Source organism: Sturnus vulgaris, chromosome 5, assembly GCF_052056855.1.
Source record: "Sturnus vulgaris isolate bStuVul1 chromosome 5, bStuVul1.hap1, whole genome shotgun sequence".
In the NCBI taxonomy this organism is placed as follows: domain Eukaryota; kingdom Metazoa; phylum Chordata; class Aves; order Passeriformes; family Sturnidae; genus Sturnus; species Sturnus vulgaris.
This window is the reverse complement of record NC_142247.1, coordinates 27,039,632-27,051,700: the sequence shown is the minus strand read 5'-3', so window position 1 is coordinate 27,051,700 and position 12,069 is coordinate 27,039,632. Positions and strand designations below refer to the sequence as shown.

Genomic DNA, 12,069 nt, shown 5'->3' with positions numbered 1-12,069 from the left:
TCATCATCAAGTTTTCTGTTTTATTTAAGATTTTAGTTTTAATTCTGAAGAAAGAGGTACATTTCCTTGGTTTTAGTTTTAGCGTCAGGTTATAACCATGTTTATTTATCTGTTTCTTTTTTCCTGTCTTTTCAATACTGCACAAACGTCCAGAAACTACAGGGTTAAGTAAAAGCTGCAGGCAGAGGAGGTCAGAGGTTGCTCCTGATGGTGATCATGTGGCCCCAATGCAGTGCTATCCCAGAGTGCCCTAATCAGGTGAATCTTTTTTTTAAAAAAAAAAAAGAGAGACTGACAGAGGAGACAGAAAGACTGAAGTAAATATCACTCGTGTTTCAGCTGCTTATAATTATATTACGTATACGCTAGGTATTAAATCTGTGAATACTTTTAAAACATTAAAGTTTACTTGAAATCTAAAGCCAAAATTAAAGAAAAAACTTATTCTCCCCTCTTTAAAACACTCTTTAGCAACATGCCAGTTACTCATAGCTATAAGTGTTTTGTCTTTCAACACACTTCATGTCAAACTCTGACTGATGCAATAAAATCCCCTGCTCAAAAAAAAAAAAAACAAAACCAACCAACCCCAACATAGCAATTTCCCTGTGTAGTGCCACACTGAATGCAAAATAAATGCTGGGCCACTGCTTGCCCCACATGTTCAATAACTTCATTTAAATTAAATACCTTTTTAATGTTCTTGCATTTGATTCTGCATTGCACTTTTCCCCCTACTGCAGATTGACACTTTTCCACTAGGCAGAAATACTCATGTGCAAAAGAAGTAAGACAGTAATATTCTCCTTAAGCATTGAGACTGCATTTTGATTTCTCTCTCTCTTTTTTTTTCTTAGAATGGTTAGAAAGCATTTCAAACAGTGTATTTCAAACACTGGTTCTACAGAAACTTAACAAAAAGAATGGTCATGACCCTGTGATGGCATTGCATTTGGGGGGGAAGTTTGATCAGGAACTGGATTCTTCAGAAAGAAAGATATGACAGGGAACAGTAGGTGGGCATGGGGAGGAGTCAGGGTGGGACACTTCCTGCATTTCTAACGTTTTGGGTCTTATTTTTCTTTTTTCTTTTTCTTCCTTTCCTAATGACGATCCAGCGCTGAGCTCTGTAGTAGATCTGTGGGGGTTTTACTGGGGGGTCTGAAGGCTGTCTGGAAGCCTGGAGGTGGGGAATGGAAGCTGGTGGGGTTTGAAGGAGGAGAGTAGGGATTCCAACTGGCTCTGTGCAGAGGGATCTGTGTGCCGAAGGGGTTACTGTGGTGTGTCTGTGATGGTGCTGCACTGGGGCCGTCCACCTCTGTGAGGGCCTGGAGAGATTTTAGCCAATGTGGAGGATTGTCATCTTGAAGGGTGTCTAAACTGTTTCCTGTGGAAGCTGGGATACCTAAGAAAAGAAGAAAAAAACAGGGATACAGGCAAGTCAGAGGAGAAGCAATAAATTGACCATGAAGAGGACAAATTTTAACCTAGCAAAAAGCAACAATGAAAAAACATGATTAGTTTGTACAGAAAATGCATTTTACATTATTATGTATAATTGCCCTGCCCACAAAAATATTTACCATTAAATCGAGATAAGAGAAAGTTCACCCTCAGAGCACTTCTTCATAAATCACACATTTTTCTATCAAACATTCTGCTCAAGAACTGCAACCCTGTCAACGTGACCTTACCACACCAAGCTGCCAGTACACTACATGCTTCACCTATTACTCTGCCTACCTGAATCATGCTTCAGCCTCTCTAACAGGGAAACACAACCAGACAGCCTTATAAAAGAGAGCTTTATAAACAAGTGGAGTACAGTCCCTTTTTTAAATAACAAAGCCCAATGATTGCCTTCAGTGCCTCAGGACCAGCGACGCACATACCGGACATGCCATCCAGCAGAAGGGACACCTTATAGATTGACCCTATAGAAAAGCACTGATCCACCTGACTGCCTGCAAAGGTCCTGGGCATGCATTGCAAAGTCCTAAGTGACGCTCTGTTATACCTAGAGGTTCCACAACAATTCCTGGACCCTTGAGGTTTTGTGGATGGAAGCTGGAAGAGACCACCGCATACTGACTTTTTTCTTTTTTCAGATGGAAATCAGTTTGTGCCAAATACCCATTTGATGGTTTGCCAGTGGAGCTGAAGGAGTGAGAAACTGTTACCTGTGATGATTGCGGGGTCCATCCAGCTGCCAGGGCTGTCCCAATTCAGGCTGTCGGTGGTGGCAGTGTTGGACGTTGGTACACTGTGGTTGGCGTTGGAGGGGGAAGAAGCATTGGGCAGTCCACCAAAGTTGATGTTAATGTTCGGTAGAAGTGCCCTTAGCCCGTCCTGCCATTCCTTCATATTTAAACTCTCTACAGAACTGCTGTTGTCTGGGAGATTTACCAACAAAAAAAAATGAAAGATAAAAAAATAAAAAGCTGAAGTTAGAAACAGATGTCCTTCTTTGGTGGGGTATGGGATTTTGCTTTTACTTTTTAAGCTAAGCATTCAATACTTTCCCTGTCCAAAAGCTAGGGTCAATGTTTCCATGATTGATAAATTACTCAGAGGGGCTGGCAGGTTTTAAACCAAGTGTAAGGGAATGGGAGAAAGATATAGCTCCTCCCCCAATATATATTTCCCCATTTTGATTCAGAGACTTGAATAATCAAGGACACAGAGGCTCTTCCTCTATTACTAACGGGAAAAACTACCAGGTACTAGATGAGAATACTTCTGCTGCAATTTGGATGCTTTACTGATGAGCAGCAGGCTCAAAAGGGTTGTTTTGTTTGGTGTAAATCAAAATGAAGAAAGGCTAGGTAGGGCTTTGCAATAAAATGGAATGTGAGAAACCAGGGAGGCTGAGGAAAATCACAGATGTCTTTTGTTTTGTTATAGCTTGCTCATTCACAGCCCTATAGATGTTCTTCCGAAGGAAATGGTAATGAAGTTGGAGGGAGTGAAATTTCCTCTTGCAGTTGAAGAACAGTAGTCAAAATTCTTTAAAGACCTTTCAGAATAATTTCTGACACAGCAATATCCTAAAAATTTTGGTAATAAGCAAACCAGCTGGACACCAAAGCAGTCAAGTCTCAACTACTTGCCTGAATGTTTCAAGACATATTGATAAAGGACAACAGGATAATGTAGCTATTAGCACTACAGCAAATGATCCCTCAACACAAAAGTTACACCATGCAATCTAGAAAAGACTACCGAGTTCTATGATCCATCTCTCCCTTTTAGTAATCTCAAGCCAGGACAAACCAGACACGAGCATGCCAGTATTTATCATTCAATACAAGAAGTCATACTTTATTAGCTTGTGATCAGTTATATTTAGAAAGGAAGTGTTGGCAGTATGTTGGCACATGGTTGCCTTTTTGACAAATGTCTAGAATACAACTTTTTTCTTAAAAACATCTCTACCTATCCTGATTGATGAAAGGACCTTGACTTCAATCAGAATTCTTATTAAGAAATACTTTCACAACACTGCTACTTCATCAACAACAGAAGAGATTTAAGTCTTCCTGGACAATTAGAGGATATCACTAACTCGCAACCTTATGTTGGAGAGTAAAGAAAGAAGTCTCTGTTGCTATCAAAACCTGCCCTGGCAGTTTTTGCAAATCTGAATGTTCAGAAAAAAGTGGTGCCTCGAGCAATTACTTTTTTGTAATTAGAGGTGGGGGGGGAAAAACCCCAAATCCAAATAAAAAACTAATTATTGAAATCCTGTTCTTTCACAGCTCCTCCTTTTACCATTGCAATACTAATGCACAAAATAAATGCTCGTAAAGAATTCGCTGCCATACATTTTCCATTGAAAACTACAATCCTGAGATTAAAAACAATAAATCAAAATTTTAGAAAGTATTGGTAGAAAATGTCCTCAAGAGATATTTGTTCATAACCCTCTTGAACATCCATAAGCCCATTCGAGATAAGCTCTAAATTAACTTTTTGGAACAAAAGTAGCCAGCTCATGATCACAGAAACAACTACAACAAATTCTGCATTGTCTCCATTAGTCTCTACTTTTTTTTTCCTCACTGCTGCTTCAAAAAGCTTGTGCAAAGCAACAAAGCTCTATTTAATTATTCACTTCTACTGCAATGCAAAAAGCACACAAAAATGCTTACCGAGTCCATACATGTGAGCTACAAATCTGCAAGGGTCTCAATCACCAACTTTACTAACCCCCAACACATCCTCAAAACTCTAGAGTAAGAAAATTAATGTGTAGTAAACTATCTGCAACATGTCACTGAGGAAGACTAAGACAAAGCCTGCAGAATGTTACAAGGAACGGGACAGGAGAATTAATGTCATTGGGCATTAGGCTTCCTTGGGTTAAGAAAATAGGTATGTTTTTGTCATGTTATTCTCCATTTAAAAAATGCATAATACAGCACACATAAGCGTTCAAGAAAGGTACCAAGTGTTTAGATACAAGATTCTCACAGAATGGAAAAGGCTGTCACTTTCTGGTGAAGAGATACTGTCTCTTGGATTCACAGAAGTCAAAAGATGAAAAGCCTAAAAGGATTCAGTATCTACCAAAACAGTGTTGTTTGCTAGCTGTAAGAAAGTTGACCTCCTAGGTATAAAAGTGGCAAAATAGAGAATTACAAAAAAATTCTTTCCCAAATAGGTGTTTGTGAGGCTACAAGGCAAGCTAGAACAAAAAAACTGTCCCCTGACACAAAAAAAACCCGAGCACCACGTCTTTGCTGGAGAAAGTTAAAGTTTTGCTGTTAAAACTTTAACTTTGCTGTTAAAGTTTTAAACTGCCTAAGTGAAAATCCACCCCAGAGACAAAAGTTACTTCTACCAACTGAAGGAAAGTAATTTCTTCAGAAATCATTACTCATCCCTCAGCTAGTTTGTTTTCCCTGTTAAATAAGTCTATTCTTCATGATGAAGCTAGGAGCACAGTTAAAAATGAGAAAAAGCTATCTCTCAGTTAATACAGATCTATTTAAAAGGTCATTTGCCTATTACCTTCCTCTACAGTTAACTGGTTGGAAGGAGTAATTTTCTGACTATTCGCAGACTTCTCAGTTGGACATTACAACCTAGGGGTGTGAGAACCCATACAACACTGTTTCGCCTCCTCAAGGAGTAAAAATGCTGTCTCCTTCCATAGGCTAATCTTTAAAGGCTTAAAGCACCATGCCCACTGATAGTGGGAAAACACAGAAGAAAACAAGGTAAAACCCAGATGATTGCAAAAAAATTATTTTATATACCAAGACAAATAAGAGATTCCTCTTCTCATGCCCTAGTTTTTATTTCTAAAAGCAAGAATAACCTGGTGAAGCATCACTTAAAGCACCACTACCCACATGAAAAACATTCTCAAATACACACCCTGAACTCTGGTCTTCCCTCGATGTACATTTCATAATCCTGTCCGGTCTAGTGGAAACTTGTGTTTACAGGGGTGAACAGATCCCACAGTTCTAGCACTGAAATTTTCCTGTGTCTGAGGTGGTATGTCAAATGTGAAATAAAAGCACTTGTATGTAAAATTTGCAAAGTCAACTACCGTCTTAAAATGAAAAAAGGAAAGAAAATAAAGCTTCATCACAAAAGCAATTTGTCCATCCAATCTAAATTAAAAAATATTTGATGTTAACTTAAGCAAAAGAATACATCTGAGAAGCCTGAACATTAATTTGTATAAAACTAGTCATTTAATGAATTTCCAAATGAAATCATTGTTCCATTATCACATCCTACCAGACAGTCAAATAGTTTTACCTCATTCTCTACCTGCAATGCCTTAACACTGTTTCTTCAAATCAGATAAAGCAGTGTGCATTTGGGGGAGAGGCCATGAAGAGAATTAATGGCCAAGCCACAATACTGCTCTGTTGCACATAATCAGTAATTTTGAAGATGTTGGCACAAATGGCTGCTGCACTGTTACGGGCTGTTCTGTGACTCCCAAAATTCTGACAATGACACTGCAATGAAGACCCAAAGGTGTTTCAAATTTGGCTGTGTCACTTTGGTCACATTGATGCACTTGATCTTTTATATTGATGTAATAGCAGAACTTTCAGTTTTCTTGGTGTGAGACAAGCCCACTAAAATGAATATTCCACAGTGACTAGACATTTCAAATCACTGCCCTAATTCTAATACAAGCCTATGGTAAAATCTAAAGTAAAATTCACCCAGTACATGCTTAAGTAAATAAGGCCAATAGGAAAGATCACAAGACTGTTACATTAAGTGTAAAGCAAATGTACTTCTTTTTTATTTTCCAAGCCATTACAAAAGCCTATTTTTATGCTAATTGAGTAAAAATATTAAATACCTTTACACCAAGTTTTAAATATACTAGTCCCACTGAATAGCAAACAGTCCCACAAATCTAGGCTACAATTATTTACTTTTAAAGAACCATGTATGTCATACGTGTAGCCATGACACATAACAGCATGTCAACTATAGAAAAGCTTCAAGTAAACAAAATAAAATCAGAGGAAAATCATCATATGAGAGAAAATAAGCTTCTAGCCAATGCCACACACCTGACTGCAGAGTGGCAACAAAAGAAGCAAAGAGACTATCAAGGTGTATTCAGTGATAGAATAGCTGTTTCAACAACCTGCCTGTAAAAAGGCCCTTGTGAAATCCTCAAGGACATTGTACAATAAATTTTGAAGCCAAAGAAAAATGAGAGAATAAAAAGAGCAGGGAAGAGTACCAGGAGTTCACAAAGAGTCTTTCAACTCAATTAGAAACAAATGGGCCCAGCAGAGAAGCACACCCTTTCAAGTGACATCTCTGGTCACAGTCTCTGCTTTGTGCTACCATGTTGACAGATAACAGAGATCATATGTGCTTTCCCTAAAACAGCCTGTTGTCCTATTCTGAGAAGTGACCAGGACTTCTCTATTTTGATCTCAAAATGATTTTCCACTATTAGTATTTCTGTTTTGAAAACAGTTGTCTAGTTCTTCCCTTTAAGGGGGAAAGAAAGAAAGGACAATTTGTTGCATCCAAAAAGAAATTATGACCATCACGTTACATAAACTCAAAAGCTTTTCATCCAAAGGTTGTATAGTTAAAACATCAACAAAACAATTATGATAAGAACTATACCTGTTTCACTTCAGTAAGAGTAATAAGCTTGTTTGCTCATGAAGTTTTTTTAACCATGAGTAAAATCTCATTTAAACTTCTATGACTTGAAGGATTTCTCTCTCAGCTTCACTGACTCTATAACTATGATTCCTAGTAATCCTACAATGCTTAAACCAAACAATGAAGTTTCATCCATTCACAGAGGTCTAAAAATGTTACTGGCACATTAGAGAAGATGGAAACTGTTCACATTTAAACAGCAGTGCTGTCATCAGGAATTCAAGTAGCCACTTCATCATATTAGGGAGACATCAAGTGACAGGAGCACTAGAAGGCAAAGCTGTTTGCAGTGAACCTTGAAAAGCCTTACCAACATTGTCTATACATGGGAAACAAATGGACAATTCACAAAACCCAGCTTTCTAAGTGCCACCTCACAGTGTCAATTTCAAATGAAAGTCTTACGTTCATAAGCTCTAAGAGCTGGGGAACCAAAAGATGCACACATACATACCATTTACGTACATACACACACCTACAAAATTGGCTTTGGTAGACAAGAGACACTAGTCTACTCTCACCTTTAAAATACTGCAAATAAAGCACATTTTTATCTATTCCATATTGATTTCCATGGTTATAATAATTCCACTCAATTTAAAAGAGAGACATGTAAACAGAAGCACACTATTCTTCAATATCAAGTAAATCCAACTGAACTTAACTTGCCAGTTAGCCAAACTATCAATTAGAATATATTAATTTTAACGTATCTACTTAAAGGGGGAAAATAAGATTTCCTAAATTAACTTCTTTTTTGATGATGATCTGACAGTACAACTTTTAAGCTGTTATGAGTCAGAAAATTTATTTCATTTATTTTCAGGGAAAATCCCTTCTACAACATAGTATAGGGACAGTAAGAAAACTCATATTTGCTTGCATGTACAGTGTCAATTTTATTAGGCTTGAGAAAAGCAGTTTTACATCACATATTCTGGACAGTTTTTGTGATTGACTTACCATAGCGCAAGAGACCAAACCATAATTATAGCAGCCAGCAACCCAGTTTTAATCTATAAGCAAATTTCAAATTGAGATTCCAAGTTGCTTTGAAAAACACGCTTGACTTCCTACAAAAATGTTTCCAGAGAATCCCACTATTTTTTTATTACTGACTCTGTAAGAAAATAGGTTTTGGTGCTGATAATCTTTAATATCACCGTAAATCTAAACTAAGTGCACAAAGACTTAAGATACTGAAACAAATGAAGCAGATACTTGAATCCTACACACAGAACAGTTTGATTAAAAAGCTCAGAAAGCATGCAATTCCATTCATCTGAGAAATAAAGTTAATTTTAACCTAAACTGCTTCCTCTCACATCATGCATCAGGGTTCAATCTCACCAGGTTACCCTGTCTGTCAACAGAACAAACTTGGACTTCAAACAAAAAGCCCACATGTACAAATGTACTTGTGGGTACATGGATAAATACATGCATAAAAAACCCCAAAATATTTGGAATTTGCCCTACGGGCAATGCAATAAGTAGAAATAGCAAAGAAAAAAGTATTGGATCTTCAAAGCTACAGTAACAATTAGCGAGAGCCTATCTTGTTACAGAGGTTCTGGACTCCAGGAATATCCAACCAATCAACCAACCCTCTGACTTCAGACTGTGAGACCAGCATTAGCACAAGGAAAGCATACTCTAGCAAATGATAAACTCATCTTAATCTTTCCACATCTGCAAACTATTAAGGCTGATATACATTTGTAGATTATTTCAACAATTCTGCGGGAAAATTAGATAAACTGCAAGAAAGCCAAATTTTCACCTTCCATGACATGAAATTCATTCTGATTACTAGATGCTGTCTCCTAATAGAAGCAATCTATTCTTTAAATAGAGAGATTAATTAAAATAATTCCTCTGAGAACAAGATGAAGTTCAAATGAGGCTGTGTAGAAGAAACCAAGAGATGGCAAGGGATGGGAAAAAATTTTTTTTTTTGCCCTCAAATGTGATTTGGCAGTGCTGGAAGGAGAAACACTATTTGCAAAGGTGCTCTTTCAGTTGCTGCTATTCTTTCAGGATTAATTTATGCTCCTCCCCCAATTTAATTTTTAGAAAAGATTATGTTTGCTCTCTCAGTTGTTTTTCAAGCTGAAGCACTTAAAGTTTATGCAGAAAGCCTTTGAATAATTTGTACTTTTTGCTGAAATGCACCAGTCATTATTGGTATTTTGTCAAATGGACTTAGAAAGAGCCAAAGTTTCAGGTCCATGCCTTTTGTTAGCCACTGAGGTGGCAGCATCAAATGCACTCGCATTCTATTATTTAGAAGAAAAATGCCATGTTTTTAACATCACTAAGACAGTTGGACCTTTTAACTCATGTCAGTGACCTACTGCATATTTTGAAGTGACTTCAGAAAAGCATTAAAGAGAACACAGCATCCCAAGGCCAAGCATCTGCCTGCTGGAGAGAAAGGAGACACACTGGGTAAGACAACAGAACTGCCTCTGACATTACTGCAGGGCCATCCCAAGATCTCACCAGTTACCTGTGAAGGGAAGCAACCTTACTTGGTGAACCAGTCCTAGAGAGGTTCTATTAACAATAAATGCAGTCTTCCATCCCTAAAAGCCAGGCAAAAGCCAACATACAGTGTAGTTGAAGTTCCTTTGGTGGCACTACCATGAAATTTGACATGAAAAACTTGCTGTCTGCTTGCTTCTACCTGTTTCTGGAAAGTTACCAAAAAATACTGTCAAGACGAACAGTCCAGAATGCAGACTGGGTCAGTTACTCAAGCCACCTATTTCAGCCAATCCCATGTTTATTTCAAATGTAGTAGAGTTAATGTGATTAGTCACTCCTTTGATACATTACAGCCAAGTTGGAGGATTTTTTTTCCACTTTTTTCTTTGTCACATACATATTCTTCCAATATAAAATTACACATTTAAAAATAGGCATCTTGCTACCCAGAAAAGCAAGATGCCTGTCTTTCACTGTCATGCCTAAAAATCTTGCAAAGATTTAAAAAAATTTGTAAGAGCTTAAAACCAAGCTATAGAGATGAAGACAGATATTTATGTATCAAGCCTTATTTGAAACAGTATCACCTATACAATCATAGGAAAAAAATTCAACAGTATTTAGAAAACAGTTGCAGTATTAGCATTAACACTGAAAAGGCACTGGAAGGAAGGGTGGGTGTGTGAGATGAGATTTTGAAACAGATGGAGAAGTAGAAGGAATTAAAGGACAGGTGCTGTGGATGAAGTTCTCTCAGAGATCATGACAAGCTAACACCAAGAAAGCCAGGCCATCACAGTAAATGTAGGAAGTGTATGGGAGTTAAGGGACAGGATACCAGAGCTGAGAAAAGGAGTATCCATAGCGGATTTCAATCTTGACACTGTTTTAACATTTTGGAAATTAATCTGAAATCCCACTTCCATTTAATTTAGTTTAAACCTGGATGCATTAAAAAACCCACTAAACTCCTCCAGAGAAACAAAAATGAGCAAGCCAAAAGTTTATTTTCAAAATAGATGAATTCCATATTGTGCTGAACACTACTTCTTCATCAGTGAAAGAAAATCAGTTACAATGGGAAATAAAAGGAGAATGAATTTCAGGCTGGGGATACACACAGACACAAAGCATCTCCTGAAGAGGAAGGATGAAGGATTAAGAACCTCCATGGAAAAAATGGGATGCTCTGAGCAAAAAGACTGATGAGAACAAAACTTTCAATGGCCAAGGCAGTACTAAGTCATCTTTGTTGAGGAAACCACGATATACAAGCATCAATAGAAGGAAGAATGAAAACAGGTGAGGTACTTTTCATTTTACAATTTCAAAGGAGTTTCAAATGAGGAGTGACCCTGATATCAGGGCAACACATCCACTTCTGAGAGCAGCTGCTCTGCACTCTGGAAAAGATAGAAGCCTTTGGAAATGCCATACGTGGCACCTACAACTATAGTTGTATCAGCCAAGATGTGCACCAGATTTCCTATTTTCAATTTTTATCCCTAACCAGAAAAAGACTTCAGGCAGGCATAGATCTAATCAAGGGGCACAGAAAAGATGACATTCAGCTGCCATGCTTTCTGCCCAGCTGCTGCTGGAAAGCCAAATATCAAGGAAGACCACCAAGTGAGCAAGCAGTCGTCTTTAAGAGATTAGGACAGAAAATTAATTAACTAATGCCTCTCTTACTGTTAGGAGTAAGGAAACCAATACTTAAAACAGGCATTAAAACTTTCATATACTGTCAGGTCAAGAGGAAAAGTATAGGAAAATGTTTGACTATGGCACCCGAATAAAGGGATGAGACACCACTGTTTAAGTCACATTCGTGTTGGTAGCATATGGGATTAAATGCCTTTTTAACACAGCACTTGGAGAATTTTTACAGTATGCTGACCTCAACCACCATACCACATGGCCCAAATCCTATTTTAAAAAGGCACAGTAACAGAACACACCCAAAACCCCGTGTCAAATTGTTATCCCGAGACCACAGGAAAACGTCAGCTGCTACACTACAAATTCTGTCTCCTTCCAAGACTGTATAAAACAAGGCATGGGGTATGTGTTTGTTTGTCTTCAGGAGATATAAACAATCCCCCGAGAAGAGACAAAAAGACAAAGACCAAATAGAAAACATGTGTCTCAAATGGAAATGCAGTTACATTATGGGAAAATAGCAAGTCAATCATAAGGAATCTTAGTATTAAAGGGAAAATACGTTAACCCTTATTCTGATATCTCATCCTTTTTTGTGCTATAAATAGTCTTTAAATAATGTAACCACAGCCAATATATAGAGATCTTCCCTATATATCCTTCCCTTACTAAAATCTTGTCCAAAAGGTTGCATTAGGCAAGAAAGGATTTGATGTTCAAGACAAGTTCAATGGCTGGGGACATAGA

At 37.7% G+C, this 12,069-nt stretch overlaps 1 protein-coding gene across 7 annotated transcripts in view; it reads right to left on the bottom strand.

Annotated features, from left to right (window-relative positions):
* The window catches only part of CNOT4 (CCR4-NOT transcription complex subunit 4), a 77,025-nt gene continuing 64,956 nt past the window's right edge, over positions 1–12,069 (bottom strand). For 4 of the 7 annotated variants that reach the window (XM_088165133.1, XM_014889828.2, XM_014889829.2 and 1 more), the window contains 2 exons: positions 2,181–2,393; positions 1–1,405 (listed from right to left, as the gene is read on the bottom strand). In XM_088165133.1, the coding sequence (XP_088021259.1) occupies positions 1,104–1,405; positions 2,181–2,393 (515 nt within the window). In that variant the 3' untranslated portion in view covers positions 1–1,103. The remainder of the gene's footprint in view (positions 1,406–2,180; positions 2,394–12,069) is intronic. The other 3 variants (XM_014889831.2, XM_088165134.1, XM_014889830.2) reach the window with 1 other exon arrangement.